We start from the raw sequence: 18,493 nt of genomic DNA, 5'->3' as shown, positions 1-18,493 counted from the left end.
CTCAAAGCACACCAATTCACATATTGATGGCAGAGAATGATATGTTAAGTGCCCATCAGTAATAACTAACTCAATTCATACTCATTCAGCTCAGGTTCAGGTTCAGTGGAAGGACATGTTGACATGTGACTTCAAGAGCTGGGGATTGAACCTCCCAACAGTCATTCCAATGAGCCATTAAGCAAGTCATTTGGGGTAGGATTGCCCCCTTTCGATGCAAATCAGCCTCACTGCAAAAAAAAAAATCTATTCACACACAACAGCAGTAAAAGCCGCATGCACTCTGGGTGATAAAATACTGTCTGTATAGAGCAAGTGGTAACTACTTCTAGGGATGTGAGGCTCAAAGTTTGCAGTTATCAGGACAATTCCTCCTCCTGAAGACCTAAGAATAAATGATCTGTCAATACAGTGTGTCAATACTACCTTGACATAATGATACACTTGGTGGTTAAATCAGTTTGTGGCTGGCAGATGCTTCCTCCATTTGAAGTGAGTGTTTGATTTTCTGAATGAGAACCCTTTGCTTGCTTCATCAAGTGAAAAAGTGTCGTTTTAAACAATGAAAACCATACTACATTTTCCTCCCCCCCCCCAGATCATCATCGCTGTGTGAACAAAATGAGCTTGGTCAGCATGAGAGTGTAGCTCGCTGCACAGAATGGAGGTGCAGATAGCTTCTCTACACATTCACAAACACAAATTGCCTTAAAAGTGCTAGACAATTTTATGGGCATGTTTGCTCTTGAATATCATTAGCACAATAAGCTTTGTGAATTACACCTTGAAATGGAGCAGATATAGCAGGAGCAAATGATGTGCAATTGGTGGTGCTTTTAGTGATCGCAGTCCATTCTTTGTGAATCCCACTGCTGTCTCTTCGTAATCAGTGGTTTCACTTTCAGTGTTTTCAGTTCCAGCAGGAAACTTCCCCTTTAACCGTTTATTGCAAGTATTGTATGTACCTGTACTGACTACAGCTCTGCACTTACCACACAGACCTGAAACTAGTATATTATTGCCCAATGATATCATAGAAAGCAAATAGGCATGAATTATGTTATACAGGTAAAATGTTGAATGTTGAACTGTTGTTGTTTCTATTCGAGATGAGAGAGATTTTTTATTTTTTATTTAACCAGGAAAAAGTCTCATTGAGATTAAAAATCTCTTTTACAAGAGTGTCCTGGCCAAGACAGGCAGCAGCACAATTACAGGGTTTCAGACATAAAACACATAAATACAGGAATCACAAAAAGAACCATTCATCAGAATCTGTCTTAAGTCATCAGCAACTAAGCGATCAAAAAGGGCAATACGAGTTAGCTGAAACATCTACAGTCAGATGTTTCTGCCTCCAGATCATTAAGACAACCTTTAAAAACATTCAAGGAAACCAGCTCCTGGAAAATTTAAAGTACCTTGCAACCGATTCCAAGAAGAGGGAGCAGCATACTTGAACGCCCTTGTTCCTAATTCAGTACGGGCTTTAGGGATGGTTAGAAGGTGTAAATCCTGCGAGTGAAGATGGTAACTTCCATTACTTTTTTGAAGTATGTAGCTCTGTAGGTAGGATGGAAGCAGACTGAGAATACCCTTATAAATAAAAATATGTCAGTGGTTTAGTCTACGTGCAGACAAGGCAGACCAACCAACCCGAGCATAGGAGCAGTGGTGAGTAAGATTGAGTTCAGAAAGGCATCAGGATAATGAGATGGATACAGATTTTTTTTTTAATCCACTAAATATGCTCATTATTATCCATGCAAAAGCAACACAAGAACATGTCCACAGATACAACTTTCACAGCTCTATTGGTGTGATTGATTTTATTACACTTAAACAAGACTACAGGATGAAGTTTTCAGAGTTTCCGAGTTGGAAATTCCGACTTCAAGGCGCGTCCCTGATTACGTATCAGACTGGAATGGAACGGGCTAATATCCCTCTGCATCTCCTTCTGTATCATTCACTGAGACTGATGTGGCTTCATTTCAGTCTAACCTCTGTGACATAGAATAGAATAGAATAGAATAGAATTACTTTACTGATCCCAAACTGGGAAATTGTGGCATTACAGCAGCAGGTTATCCAACACACAATATGGGTAAAAAACACAATGTTAGCAATCTAAACACAATATAATATTAACTACAAAATAAATAAGTACTAAAAGATATCAAAAATAAGAATGTGAATATATACAACCAGGATTTAACTAAGCATTACTAGTCTTAAATAGGAAGATTAAATATGGAAGATTGAATGTAAATGTGCAAAAACAGAGCCGTAATTTAAATATGAAAGATTAAATGTAAATGTGCAAAAACAGAGTAGTAAATGGACAGTATTGACATAAGTTAAAGTGCATGAGTGTAGACATATTATAAGCAGAAACTATTCAATATAACGGCGAGTAGACAGACAAATGAAGTGAACTTGAGTGCAGAGATAATTTGTAAATTTAACATGTGCAGAACAGATTACAGTATGGAGAGACAGATATTATCATGATGACAGTGCTCTGCTTGCATGAGGTGAGCTGTTGTACAGAGTTATGGCCTTTAATAAGAAAGATTTCTTGTATCTGTCCTTGTGACAGCGGAGTTGTATCAGTCTGTTGGAGAAGCTGCTCCGCTGTTTGTCGAGTAGGGTGTGCAGAGGGTGATCAGGATTATCCATAATGGATAACAGTTTGTTCAGAGTCCTCCTCTGTCACCACTACAAAAGCTTGCAGCCTATCACAGAGCAGGCCTTCTTAATGAGTTTGTCCAGTCTCTTAGTGTCACCAGCTCCAATGCTGCTCCCCCAGCAGACCACAGCAGAGTAAAGTGTACTGGCCACAAAAGACTGATAGAAGATCTCCAACATCTTGCTGCACACGTTGAAGGATCTCAGCTTCCTCAGAAAGTAGAGTCGGCTCATGCCCTTGTACACAGAGTTGTCCAGTGTTTTATTTTCTCTAGTTGGACAGTAAACATGTGGGTAGTGTTTTGTCCATTTTTACATGATTAAAGTCCCCGGTAATGGCTACAAAAGCATTTGGATGCTTAGTTTGAAGCTGTGAAACAGTAGAGTGAATGGCATCACTCACAGACTCGGCATCAGCTGACGGTGGGATGTAAACAGCTATAACAATGGCGTACGTGAATTCCCTGGGCAGGTAATATGGGTGCATTCCAACAGCTAACAGTTCAATGTCCGGGCTGCAGAGACGTTCCTTCACACTAACATGGCCAGGATTACACCATCTCTCACTCACATACAGTGTAATCCCTCCACCTTTCTTCTTACCGCTCTTAATAACGTCCCTGTCCGCCCGAAAAAAGTCCTGAAGCCGGGTACCGCCACGCAAAAAGTTCCAAGAGCAAAAGTAGCCATTTCCACATAATAGGTTAAACTAATACTCAAAAAACACACAAAACAAATAATAACTAATCAAAAAATACGATATAACGACACGGACAACGGGAGCTGCTCTAACCGCCGGCCACCTCACACAGCGCCGGAAGTCATCTTGGCGTCTCAGCAGGCTGAGCAGGCAGCTTGTGTTAATATGTTACATACAGTCGATGGTTGTGTCTTGTGTCTCATTCAATTTCCATCCATGTAAGATGTAAACCCATCACAGGTTTCACTTGGCGTCCAGAAAGTTCATAACACTTAAGTTAAAAATAAAAACAATGAGCAAGAGAAAGAAACAGATTCAATCAGAGTATGAGAAGGTAGAAATATGTTTCATAATTATTTATGTCAAAAGTAAATCAATGTTAATGCAGAAAAATTAAGGTTGGACTTGTCCAGGTGTGATCCATTAAATACATCATTCATTCCTGGGGGGGAGAGAGGAAGACAGAGATCACTTGTGTAAATCAGTGTACTTCTTGTGATGAAAGATACAAGAGAAGACTCAAAGTACTCGGTATTTTTCGATTTCGATTCGATTCATTATTACCCATTTACCTTTTCTGAAGATTATTTCCTTTCTTAATATAGATGGAAATGAGAAAAGAACAGACACAGGTTGGACTTGTCCAGGTGTGATCCATTAAACACATAATTCATTCCTGGGGGGGAAGAGAGGAAGACAGAGATCACCATCTGCTCACTGCTTGATTAAATTAATCATGTGTGAACCTTTGCAGTCTGCTGTCCACCCCCATCTCTCCTGTGCTCTGTCACATCCACACACTGTCCTGTCAGTAAGTGTGTGTCATTCAGTAATCAGAAGCACATTACTGTAGGCATGTAGGGCAGCACATATTTTACAAATAACTCTTTGGTGAGCATGCTGAAAAGGCACCTTTCTGTGACACATTGTTAGCTTTGATATGAAAAAGGAGCCATCGGGTGATTTGAAAGGGCTCCGAGTAAACACAAAAGGCAAATGAATTGCCTGCGTTGTCCCTTTTGCCTCTTTAAATGTTGGAACACAAAAGGCTTTCTGAGGGAGATAATGTTGCAGGGCTTGCAGAGCAAATGAGATTCTCTCCACGAAAAAACAAATTCTTTCAAATCCTCGGGTGTGTGTGTGGGTGTGTGTTTGTGTTACAAGTGCAAAGCCTGCTGGGATAGGTTCCTGCAAAGCTACAGCCACACTTAATGTTTCAATGTGGGCCTGATGAGCGACTTGAAAGTAGATGGAGGAGGCGCGGAGGTCTAATTAAGTGTTTTTACATCCATGCCTCGTGCTTTTGCAAATTGGGCTCTTGTCCCATTTAAGGTCTTGATCAGTTTAAGCTGTTTATGCGCATCTTTAATCTCCCACACATGAATCAATGTAGCTGAACAAACACAGGATTCCTGATTTTGGAGGATGATTTCATGTGGAGGATGAAAACAAACACTGGAGGGTTGATGTCAGTAAACACAGAGTGTCAATGCTTTCACTCGGTCGTAATATGAACTGATTTGCAAACAGGATATGAACTCCCAAATATCCAACATTTCTTTTTCAGCGTCAACATTCAGTTTCCATGAATTGTGGGTAGATTGCATGTCTTAGAAAGTAGCTGAATGAGGCAAGCGTCATTACAAAGAGGTAAAAAGAATAAAAAAGAAGCTGGAAGCATCTGTCACTCTGACTCACAGAGCAGGAACTCATCCTCCCTAAACAAGATCCAGCAGTGAATCATCTTTACAACCTTTGAGCATTTCCCCCTCCACTCGGGCCTCTGGTTGCATGTTAATAATGTCATCTCTGTCCTCAAAGGACATATGCATCCCCTTTGATGACTTCTTTTAATGTACCTTTTAGACACAATCCAAAGGAGAATGTCGATGGCAGTAAGAACTTGGATGGAGATTGACGAGTCAAAGGCCTTTCAAGCTTTGGTTCATCTGGAGTGTTTTCATAGTTGAGACTTTAATGTTATTTTGGATTCTCTTTATCCCTTGGCTTGCATCTTAAGTCGTTACATCATTTGACACACAATCACCCCCCTCCTACAATCGACTGTCAATCAAACTCAGCAGACGGCAGATTTACTGAGCTCTTACACATGGTGCTGTTACCTAACGAGCATGTGTTTTCCAAGGAGTGGTGAGACTTTGCATCAAACCCAACAAGCACATTTTCTTTCATGGCATGTAGATCAAAACAGAAAAAGCATTTCTGTCTTGATTTTCAAAACAGTGCATGTATAGCTGCCATGGTGGGTGCAGTTCCTGTCACAGTGTTCTTGTAGCTTGGTAGCTCAGGCAGACGTGTTTGCACATAGAGTTGAGCAGCAGGATGTCTTGGCTTGTGACTGTGGTGTGTTGGTTGCAGATTTAACAGGTGATGTAAACAATGTCTCTAGGCTTTTAAAACGGTCAAGATATGCACTGTATGATGATGAAAATATGATGAAGGTGATGATTGTTGCAGAAAGCCTGCCATGAAACTGCTTCTGTTTTAATCCTAAAAGCTGAGCCAGGCACAGGAGTTGCAAATTAGTCAAGGCTAGAAACCTGTATGCATGGCATCTACTTTGTATTTTACATATGAAGCAATGTTCATTGCTTGTGTCCCTGTTAAGTAAACAAATTTAATTTAAAAAATATACATCTTGCCAGATTCCCCCAATCTGCTTGGAAGACTGTCATGGCCACAATTTCAAATCATAAATATTAAACATGTTCAATATTTAAGATCCAAAATCCTGCTGTGTGGGAGGAACCCCCGCGGAGAGCCAGGCACTCACTCTGTAGATTGTCATATCAAACATAATGAGAGCCACATAGGAAGCAAGATGACTGAAAACAAAAGCTGAGCTACGACAGCAAAGCAACTTTTACTCACCTCCAGGAAAAATTCTAGGGGCGACCTGCAGTGTTAAAAAAATGAAGCCAACGAGAAGGTTTAAAAAAAACTGCAGTTACACGAGTGTCCACTAGAGGCTAACAGCAAAAAGCCCCAGAAGTCACATACACACCCATTCTTAATAAACATGTTTAAAGCCTGGTTCAAATGACAGACTTGGTTTTAATAGTCATGACTATATCAGCACACACTGTACAGGAGTCATCCGTTTAGATTTTATTAATGATAAGAGTTTTTCATAATGAGGGGTGAAGCTGATATAACTGAGACTGAAAAACTATCACCTCCAATCCCTGCCTGTCTTCAGCTACGTTTGTCTTCTCTGAAGTTGTGTTTGACCACAAGCGATCTTGCAAAGGTTTCCAGTTTTGAGAAGCAGGACTCCTGCTGTTGGCGGATGGAGTCTGTTAAGTGTAAACGAGGGTTTTCAAAAATTGAAAACTAACTAAAATAAAATACAGTGATAAAAAATGTTTTCCTTAGTTTTCATCTTTGATGCCAGCACACTGACTGTGGCTTGCATTATTTTATAAAAGTGCGTGGTGTCATCTCACAGCTGTCAAGATTATATTTTAAGTGTGGGCCCGGCCTAACTGTGCTGGTGATGTAAAAACCAAAAAGGGAGTTAGTTTGGAGAAAGAAAATCAGAAACGGACAAAAATTGGCATCGACAGGTCAGACTTTAGAATGACAATTGGTGCATCCTTAGTATGTTATTCAAGGACCTTTTCTTCATTTAAATAACATTATTTTCTAAAAGCAAGTATATCAAACAGCCTATAACTAAAGAGTGGTTAATATGTATTTATATTTATATGATTATAATTTACTGTTAAGCACATGCCTCTTTGTCCTTGCCTGTAAAGAATTGATTTATCTGATATTTATAAAACCAAAACATTTGAATGGTATGTAGTACATTCATTTGGGTAAAACTTGGGAGTGAATGAAGATTAAGAAGGGATGTAATACAGGAGGCTTTACTGGAAAGGAAGAATAAATGATTGTGAACTAGTTCATTTTTAATCACTTAGTGTGAACTTGAACAACACTGCCTGGTTTCAGTTCTATCTGAAGCAGACATCGTCCTGTCCCGGTGTTACAGTGTGCATTAGAGCTGCTCTGCAGTGCACTGTCCGGCCTGCTGAGCTAACAGCATGTCCATTCTGCATAAAGTGTCTGGAGAACATGGTGAGACACTTTGTCACCCAGCAGAGCAGCCTGCTCCTAATCCATTAGGTCGCGGGGAGTCCAGGCCTGATGTGTGCATGTGTTTGTGTGTGCATGTGTTTGTATGTGCATGTGTTTGTGTGTGCATGTGTTTGTATGTGCATGTGTTTGTATGTGCATGTGTTTGTGTAAGTAGGGAACAGTCTTGGTGTCTGAGCCAATAATGGAGTGTGTCCCTGCAAGCTGATGTGACAGTGCTCAGGGTAGTTTACAGAAACCATGGGATGAATAACGCCTGCCTTTTACTATCATGATTTTTTCTTATCACTTTCACTGTTTGGTTTCTTTTTCCTTCTCTGTCATACATCACTACACAAACTGTCTTCACTTTTCTTTTGTCACTTTATAAAATCCTTCTCCTAATTATTATCTACCAAAGGTGAAATCACTAAATATCTTGTGTCTTTTTTTTCCTCACTTTGTCTTGGACTTTTGCATGTGGGAAGACTGATATACTACTATCAATTTTCTTTTTACATTTATTTTCAGTCCATCAAAAGTCCATTCCTTTGTGTGAGTGTGTGTGTGTGTTTGTTCTGTGTGTAATCACAGCTGAGCAGACACTGACTGGCAGCCAAGTATCTGTCCAAACCAAGGGTAACACAGGACAAAGTTGAACTGTTTACATCACAATGCGGTGCTGGTTGATGGCAGACTGATAAAAGAGCAGCACTCGTAGGTTCACCGCTGACCCTGTGTGGTTAAGGACTAAATGAGCTACAGCACTGTTATCATAACTTCATGATCAATACATTAATGTGGGGGGGGGGGGGGGGGGGGGGGGGGTTAGAGGTGTAGATCATTTGGTAAGCTTGTTTAGCAATTTGTGCATGTGTCATACTTTAAACTGATATGAACATGAGGCTGATTCTATTGACCCTTTAATGACCCAAGCTTATGTTGTTGGGGGCGGCTGTGGCTCGGTGGTAGAGTCTGTCTTTGTTTTTGTCAATTGGAGGGTCAGGGGTTTGATTTCCAGCTCCTGCAGCCACATAATCCCATTCCGCTTGGCCCCATGTTGCTTGCGCTTCTTCTTCTTCGACAGTATGTGATTGCTTCTAAATGCAGCCTCTGCCATCACTGTGTGAATGTGTAGGTGTGACCTTCAGTGTAAAAAGCGCTTTGAGTAGTGAGAAGATTAGAAAAGTGCTACAAGTGCTATACAAGCTCAAGTCCATTTACTACAATTCACTTAGCAGATTCTTTTATCCAAAGCGACGTACATCAGAGACTAAGTACAACACAAACAAGGATCTAGAAAAAAGGGAACAATGTCAGTAAGAGCAAACGATCAGCTTTGAGTCTGATTGGACACACAGGTGCTGACAGGAAGTGACCAGAGGTAAAGCACAACATTGACGGCAGTTCTTGAGAGAACTCAAGTAGCCAGGTCCTACTAATGAAGCTTTTGTTTAACAGACTACATTGAACCCTAGCATAGCTTTATTGTTGTACAACTTCTTCCAGTATGTCAGAAATTTAAAGACTTTAAAGATTCAACCTTTCAAAGAAGTTTCCTCAACCATGAGTGTGTTAAATCTCTGATTTTGTTCTACGTATATTTTCTGCAACTGCACACACATGTAGAGTACAAACACTCTCACATTCACTGTCCAAAATGACACTACAAATTCAATTCTCACTTCTCAAATACTGTAGAAACTTTAAAGATACACACACACACACACACACACACACACACACACACACACACACACACACACAGCCAGAGTTTACCACTGTTCTGCTTGATTCCCCCTGACTTCTACAAAGGTACCCTATGCCCTGCAGCCATGAAGGCAAGAGTAGCCAGGTCCTACTAAATTAATGATGAAATATGTCGTACAGGGCAGGGCAGGACACAACATCCTCCCTCTGTTCTCCTGCTCTCAACTCAACCATTAAAAACACTTCACAGGTGTAGTCGCCCTGCAGTGTGTCTGCCTCTTTCCCTTCAGAGAATAGGGTTATACTGAGAAACCTCTCCGAGTTCACTGTCATTCCTGCTGTTCTTCAGTGCTAAAAAGCAGAGTGCATTAACTAAAAGCATCGAACAATGGCTTTTTCATCCAACATTTCTCCTTGTGTGAAATATCAACTATCAACAGGCTGCTCAAATGAGGCTACTTACAGCTTCTCAATACTTTTGCTTCCAAGAAAAGTGTAACGCAAAATCATCTGCAGTGCTTTCAGGGTGCTTATTATGAAGGTAGGAGAGAGGTGGCATTTCACAAAAAGAGCACCAAGCATGTTATTGCCAAAGGTTGAAGTACTGCTCTTCAAACTAATAAATAACCAATTTACTCCAGGAAGGAAAGAAGGCAGGTCCTTAAGAAAGAGGGCAAATGAGAAAGTTTTGATCAACTCATGCTTTGAAGCCCCTATATGGATGGAAGCCATAAGCCATTTAGCAAACCTGCTAATTCCTAATCAGTATTTATCATTGCTTGTCTTAGTTATTTGGAGACTAAGGCCTAGTACACACTGAAGTAGCAAAAACTCAAAAATCAGGTTTTTCCTGTAACCTCGCCAATATTTCCTTGTTTTTACCACTTTGGAAGAAACGGGAACAGTTCATCAAACGCGCAGACTTGATCCAAAAATAAATCCAGTGAGAGTTGATTCTTAAAGTTGCTGATAGTTTTATTGCAAATCAAAGTAAACCAAAAAGTATGTGTAGTGTCTCCAATTAACTTAAAGAACAACATGTAATTCCTATAATTAAACACGACTGCTGAGCCTGCGGTCAATGACGGTATGCGCCGCAAACTCGTCTTCCTCCCAGGTGCGCTCTGCACTCCCACTTATAGACGCGCCACTCTGCCTATAGAGGGGCGCACACACAAAATTCATTACAAATTAAATGCAAATACAATAAACTTAAATGCGGCTCCTACACACACATAGGCGGATATTTTGTTAAGTGGAGGTTTTCCTCCTCCTTTTTGATTGATAATCCTGTCCACACACTCTCAAAACATCTCCTTCCACATCAAAATGTAAACACACTGTCATGGCTGTCATGAGCATGCCAAGTCAACAATGATGTCTTTGAGGTGTCAAAATGTTCTTCCTGTTTCTCTGCAATGACCATTTCATTTTGAAAGTTGTCCCACCACCAGAAGTCAGACCGCCAAAGTTGCTTGTGTGGTTTGGGTGGTCAGAGTGTTGTATGAAGCAGCAGTGACCTCTGCAGTCCAATCAGGTATCTTTGCTCGTCAACATAGAGGGAGAGCACCTGAGTATGTTTGTGTAAGCATGTTAAAAGTTCAGTTAGCAGCGCTAACACCAGCACTAGTTTGGTTACGTCTGCTATTGCACTAATCATATGTAAACTAAAGTGTCAGTGTCGCACATATCAAACTTAAACTTGTGTTTGCAAAAGGCCAAATATCACAGAAAAAGCAACGTTTTCAAAAAATACCTGCCTACGTGTGGACTAGGCCTAACATGCAATAAAATCGGAAAAAAGGCAATGAGACATGAATGAAACCTTTATTGCCCCTAGGGGAATTTGCCTTCCACAGAGAGCATAAAAAACACAATACAAACAAACATTTACAGGACAGCACATAACACATAAAAACACACTAAAGACCTGAACCTAATGTCACAACCTGGCTCAACAGTATGTGACAAAAGAGGGAGACCACACATAGTCTGCAACATTATTCAATATAGTTTAATTAAATTATTAAATGACATAGTGTTATGCTTGTGAGGAGGTCAGTGTGTATGCAGTGATGAGTGTGTGTGTGTGTGTGTGTGTGTGTGTGTGTGTGTGTGTGTGTGTGTGTGTGTGTGTGTGTGTGTGTGTGTGTGTGTGTGTGTGTGTGTGTGTGTGTGTGTGGATGAATGAGTATCACGCTCCAACACAAAACACAAACAAACAAATGCTGACAGCTGTCTGCAGGCCTGAGAAGAGAGCGAGTAGATTGAGCAGGTCTGCTTTGTAGACTCCCAAAAAGCAGCCTGCTCAGGTGTGCTGCATCAAAGTCCTCCCTGACTCCGCCCACATCTACCTGCAACAAGGAGAACACAGCCAGCAAAGGGAAACAAACAGGAAGAGGACAACTTATTTAAAACGACTTAAAACTTATTTTGAAGACATACTTGTAGGTTTCCTGATATTTTGTCTCTGTGTATTATTGACATTATTGAAATGTATTTTTTTTTCTGAAGTGATAACATAAGATAAGACTTTATTGATCTCCAGGGTGTTGCAGCAGCACAAAGACAAGTAGCAAGTAGGTAGTACAAAAAAAAAAAAATCTAAATCAAAACAAAATAGAAAAGATAAATACATATACAATATGAGGTATATACGAGTAGAAGTAGGGTGCAGTGATAGTTACATTTGACTTGGAAGTTTTAGTACTTCAAGAACACACATGTCGTTTTGCATAGGGGAAGTCAGTGAGTTTCAGTTTAGTTCAGCTCTTCATTTTCTAAATGATATAATATGCGGCTTTAAGAGTAGATGTTCAGTAGATGTTGCACTTTTCTCTCTAAACAAAACAGCTGTTTCTACAACTGACTTCCATTCAGATTTACTGTAAGTTCAGAGAGATAGGTTAATTTAGCTCTTATTTCTTTGAAGTATTTAATAGCAAACAAAGTCTTTTCTGCTTTTTGGAAAGTCTGTTGATTCTTCTTGAATTGAACTCTAGTATCAATTTATGCCTCATCCCTGAGTGGGCAGTGCAGTGCCATTTCCAATTTATCTTTTTGCAAACATGCCCCCCCCCCCCCCCCCCCCCCCCCCCCCAACCTCCTTGAAGTAAGAACCCTCTAGCAGGAATCATTTTGAATGTTAGGTAGCAATTTTACTGTCATCCTGTCAATGACACAAACTGTTTCATCAATCATAAATAAAACGCATAAAAAATAAATAGCTACATCTTTATTTTTTTGTTGGAAACGGCAGAAACTTCATAGAGCTGAAAGTTGTAATTTAGTGATTTGGAAAGAGGCATAAAAGTACAGTTCAGAAGGAATAATTACTTCTTAAATCATTAAAGGATAGAAAGTTATGCGTAATAGCTTCACTGTAATGAGAGTCTATATATTTTTCACACAAACTTATTATTCATATATATCTGTTCTTTCAGAGTTCAGAGCATCATGAGGGATCATAGATTTAACTTTAGGGCTGTTTCATTTTTCAGGTGAGACATTTATGGGCAGTTATGAAAGTGAAAGAACAAAAGAGTTGTGTCACATGAGGATACATAAAGTTTAAAATGAATGTCTGGGCACTTTTTGTTCAACATTTTCTAACATCTGCACACCAGAGGCAGGATTTTAACATCTCTCTCACTCATGAATATTCATTGACTCAGATGCAAACAGCGGACTACAGCACACTTCTTAACTGAACACTTCTCCACTGAACACTTCTTCACTGCACACTTCTTCACTGCACAATGCTTCACTGAACACTTCTTCACTGCACACTTCTTCACTGAACACTTCTTCACTGCATACTGGTTCACTGCACATTGCTTCACTGCACACTTCTTAACTGAACACTGGTTCACTGCACACTTCTTCACTGCACACTTCTTCATTGCACACTTTTTCACTGAACACTTCTTCACTGCACACTTCTTCACCGCACACAGGTTCACTGCACACTTCTTCACTGCACACTTCTTCACTTCTTCACTGCACACTTCTTCACTGCACACTTCTTCACTGAACACTTCTTCACTGCACACTTCTTCACTTCTTCACTGCATACTTCTTCACTGCACACTTCTTCACTGCACACTTCTTCACTTCTTCACTGCACACTTCTTCACTTCACACTTCTTCACTTCTTCACTGCACACTTCTTCACTGCACACTTCTTCACTGCACACTTCTTCACCGCACACAGGTTCACTGCACACTTCACTGCACACTTCTTCACTTCTTCACTGCACACTTCTTCACTGCACACTTCTTCACTGAACACTTCTTCACTGCACACTTCTTCACTTCTTCACTGCACACTTCTTCACTGCACACTTCTTCACTTCTTCACTGCACACTTCTTCACTGCACACTTCTTCACTTCTTCACTGCACACTTCTTCACTGCACACTTCTTCACTGCACACTTCTTCACTGAACACTTCTTCACTGCACACTTCTTCACTTCTTCACTGCACACTTCTTCACTGCACACTTCTTCACTGAACACTTCTTCACTGCACACTTCTTCACTTCTTCACTGCACACTTCTTCACTGAACACTTCTTCACTGAACACTTCTTCACTGAACACTTCTCCACTGAACACTTCTTCACTGAACACTTTTTCACTGCACACTTCTTCACTTCTTCACTGCACACTTCTTCACTGCACACTTCTTCACTGAACACTGCTTCACTGCACACTTCTTCACTGCACATTTTCTCACTGCACAATGGTTCTGCTTTGCCCAAAAGCCTTATATTAACAACTGGTGGCAGGAAGTCTGCATAGCATCACTCCAAATCCACATTTAAAATCATGCCATGCCTGAAGGAGTGCAGCCATTTGGTCTGTTTGCACACTATTACTCACATCAAATATTAATATCTCAACCTACAAGTATGCTTGCTTTGTGTTGTTTACAACTCGTCATTCTTTTCCACCATGCCTGGGAAGTGACTTGGTGCTGAACTTGTAGCACCCGAAAGAAAGTGTTCTGGTAGATAAAAAAAAATGTAACCCAGTGCATGTTAATGTTTTTGTGTCCGCCTTTTCAGAAACAGATTGATGTGTCTGACAGAGTGACTTATTTGAAATGACAACTTTATTGTGAACTGTATTTGTGTCCCATCCTTTTTTTTTCTCCCATGCTGCTGAAACTACTCTTTCAGCTGTCAGCAAAGAGGTTTTGCTTGATAACTGCACAGCATACATATTCCTTGGTCACAGTCATATTTCCTGAGCAGCTGCAGGAAAAGAGCTGCAGGAAGTCCATTTGTCCTTTAAGTGGACATCAGGTAGCTGTCGCAGCATCTGTTTCTTGATAGTGCTCAGAGACAATTTGAAAATAACAAAATGAAGCAACATCAATCTCTCTCTGTCTCTGCCCACAGACACCCCTCAGAAGGACGGAGAAGACGCTGCTTCCTCGTCTGACTCAGCCTCAGACTCCGCCTCCTCACTGTTTGACCGCTGGGGTCGCGACCTCGGCCCGGAGAGCAGAAGGGTTGCCCTCAAGAAGTTTCGCTACTTCGGCTACAATGGCTACCTTAGCGACCGCATCTCCCTCACCCGGCCGATCCAGGATCTGCGACCGGACGGGTCAGTCTGTTGATCAATATGTGCACTGTTAATTAATCAATTCAAGATGGATGATGGTTCTATATGCTCTCATGGATTTGACCTTTCTTTTAATGATGTTGTTTTATTCTTGAATGTCTTACAGTATATTTTGAAACATGGCCATGACTCTCTCTGTTTTATCTCCCCTCTCACAGGTGCAGAAACATTTCATATTCATCAGATCTTCCTCAGCTCAGCGTCATCTTCATCTTTGTTAACGAGGCCTTGTCGGTGTTGCTCCGCTCTGTCCACACGGCCATCCAGAGAACTCCTTCACACCTGCTCAAAGAGATCATACTGGTCGATGATCACAGCAACAGCCGTAAGAATTTTTCTTTCTTTTTTTAAAAAGCAATCCATCGTTCCTAAACTGGACCAAAATTGGTGTTACACTTTTACTTGCTCTTATTCACACCACCTGCCAACCAGGGAGTAATCCATTTAAGGTGGGTTCAAAAAGGTGAATCCCATTTGGATAACTTCCTCGGCAGCAATATTTTTTTTTTTGAAAGCAATCACATCTTGGCAGTAGATTTTCTTTTAAGTTTTATAGTATCGTCAATGTAGTTTGATTGATTTTCTGAATCATTTCTCGCTCAAAATGATTTGTTCGCAGTGATTCACAGAGTATAAAACAGATTCCAGCCACTGCTGTTTGCCATATTTCAACGAGTTCCAGAGAAGGGAAGTGACCTTGAAGTTATAATAGAACTATAGTAGAAGTAAATTAATTGGTTCTAGTGTTTCGGAAGTGTAGTTGAGGGAAGAATTTCACCACACAATGCTGAATGGTGGTCTAAGCCGAGTAAAGAACGTTTTTAAAAGACTAATTAAGATGTTATATCTGTTTAATAACTAAATATTGGGTGCCTAGAACTTCTATTTTTGTTGCCATGTTATTGAAAGAGGTATTCAAATCATTTTTTACTGGAATCTTATCAAAGTTTAAAATTTTGGAACCATGACAACCCTAACATCCTGTCCTAACAGCACGCTACATAAGTGAGCGTCAGAATCAGCTTAAATTCATTATTTCCTATTGGATTTTTACTAACTGCCCCCTAGAGACTCAGCACGACGCTGGGTGCAGTTTTTCCCCTGACGCCCCATTTCTATTTTCCTCTGCGACCCTTCCGTAGACGGACAAGGAAGGAGGAAAGAGGACAAGGAAGGAGGGGGCTCTACAATCAGAATCAGACTTAGAATCGGGGTTTATTGCCAAGTACATTTACACATACAAGGAATTTGACTTGGTGTATTGGTGCTATACAATTAACAAGGAAATAAAGCAGAACTAGCAACAACTTAAATAATACAGTATAAGAAGATATTACAATATATAAAATATAATTTAAAAATGTAAAATGTAAAATATAAAAAATTAAAATAAAAAACACAAAATGTACAAAAGGTGCAATGTAGGAGCTGTGCAGTGGACTATGAGAAATCTTAATGTGTGTACAAGGCACTCGCACTCACTTTTCTCACTCAACAGAGCTTGCTGTCTGCCCTGAGTATGCAAGATTAGATTTGCACATATTACCTAAAATAATAATCACACAGTTATTGGATGTTTTATTCAAAGATCTGTTGAAAAAAATCATTTAAAAAATAAAATTTTCCACGCACAAAAAAAAAATGCAGCTACTTAGTCAGTCACATCTGTTCCAATAAAACAACTAAAAATTGTAATTCTTAACAGGTATGTATCAATTACATCAGCTTTTCTTAGTTACAAGTATATTTAAAATGTTTTGTCAACAAGAAGGATGTATAAAAATGTACAGAATACAACCTCCCATCCTTTGAACACCAATTATTGTTTGTGTTCTTTATCCCAAACACTCTTTATTTAAACTTGTGGGGCTAGCCTGCTGCAACACTGCTGCTCAATAAAAGCTCAACAAGAGTTGGTTGAATGAACAGTGTTACCTTACTTTGAAGGCCAAAGCTCCAGAGCTGAATAATTACAGCAAGTACTGACTCAAGCAGGTGAGCTAGAGGTTTATATATACAGCTTGTTTATATTTCCCCACTTACTTTACATTCTGCTGTTGATGCTGCACAGAGATCAGGACATGTGCACGCATTAGCTGCATCAGCGGTGTACGAAAACAGATTAAAACTTATTACAACAGTCACAGTAAAAGCCTGACTGTGACTCGTGGTTGAGCCCCGGTGTTAATAAATGCTTCACTTTCTGTGGGAAATATTTCACTGCTGCCAAACCTATAATTACCACTATGATGAATCTGTCGTCTACGGCGTCTGCAGATTTCATGGGTCTCTCACTGCTTCTCCGTTCTTCAATAATACAGTATATCAAAGTTTAGTTATGGTAGCTGCACAGGGTTGAATGCTGATTAATGGAGAACCCAGGGGGATAAATAGATTTAAAATGTTCCTCAAATTATTTCATCCTCATTCATTTACAACTATTCAACTTAGCAGCTCCTGGGGAAATATGATTTAATGCTTTCGCTTTTCAGTGAATAACAATGGCACGGTGGCAATTCATAATGAAGCTGACTGATGGGGGATAAGTGAAAGTGTGATCATTACTGGAGCGTATTGATTGTACATGCTGTAATTATGCCAAATGAGGGTCAAGAGAGGCCAGTTGAGTGTAGAAGTACAGTCACACTCATTCTGCCACAGGAACAGTAGATCTGCAGACATCGTTCATAAAGACTCAAAGTGCTGATCAAAGATCACTGAGACGAGCAAATCTAAATTACAGAGACGATGAATTATGTTTTATTACTTTGTCTCACTGATCTCCACATTGTGACTTAACTTTGAGTCTTTACAATTCAACAATTTAGAAAAGAAAATTAATTCAATGGCATTTCATCTACAAAGCTCTTTTGATTGAAGTTGATTTTTGGTGCGTAACCAGTTGGAAATAAATGATCTAAAAAAAAGCCCACATGAGTGGGGCCAGCATATTTTTATCTTTAACAGCAGTAGACTGTACAGACATCAGTTTACCATTTCAATGTGGACTGATTGATGTTATAATTCAGAGTTCTCCCTTAGAATGAAACTGTACTCAGGCGGGGGAGTTGGCGTGTATCACAACGTTCATTCATGTTATTCCCTGTTTTGGGGCGTGATTAACTGGCGTTTCACCCCTTAATAACTGTCAAGTCAAACTGGAGTTTGGTCTGTTAGAAAATAAATGAATTAATAGATCAAATAAATAAATTACATTCAATTATTTCAAAGAAGTAAAAGATAAGAAATAACTTAAAAATGTAAACATTTGAATCAAAACCAAAAGGAAGATTCAATTCAATCAATCAATCAATCAACTTTTATTTGTATAGCGTCAACTCATAACAAGTGTTATCTCGAGACACTTTACAAGAAGCAGGTAAAAGACCTTACTCTTTGTCTGTTAACATTACAAAAAGCAGGTAAAGGACCTTACTTATTGTTATGTTACAAAGATCCGGCCTATCCATCATGAGCACTTTAGCAAAGCAGCAAAAGTTACAGTGGTAATTGAAAGCATAAACTTAGATTAATTTAATAAATAAGTTATGTTATTAAAATGTACTGTTTGCTAAAGTTGGTAAATAAACGGGTAGTAAGGAGTAAAGATTCAGTTAATAAATAAGTTAAAAAATCAGACTAATGATCAGACCAAACCTGA

General features: G+C 39.7%; 1 protein-coding gene across 1 annotated transcript in view; it reads left to right on the top strand.

Moving 5' to 3' along the window:
- The window catches only part of galnt18a (UDP-N-acetyl-alpha-D-galactosamine:polypeptide N-acetylgalactosaminyltransferase 18a), a 177,047-nt gene that overhangs the window by 83,848 nt on the left and 74,706 nt on the right, over positions 1 to 18,493 (top strand). The window contains exons 2-3 of the mRNA XM_061036841.1: positions 14,607 to 14,814; positions 14,991 to 15,157. Coding sequence (XP_060892824.1) covers positions 14,607 to 14,814; positions 14,991 to 15,157 — 375 coding nt within the window. The remainder of the gene's footprint in view (positions 1 to 14,606; positions 14,815 to 14,990; positions 15,158 to 18,493) is intronic.

The sequence above is a fragment of the Labrus mixtus genome, chromosome 4, assembly GCF_963584025.1.
Source record: "Labrus mixtus chromosome 4, fLabMix1.1, whole genome shotgun sequence".
Taxonomy (NCBI): domain Eukaryota; kingdom Metazoa; phylum Chordata; class Actinopteri; order Labriformes; family Labridae; genus Labrus; species Labrus mixtus.
This window is presented reverse-complemented; position numbering and strand designations above follow the sequence as displayed.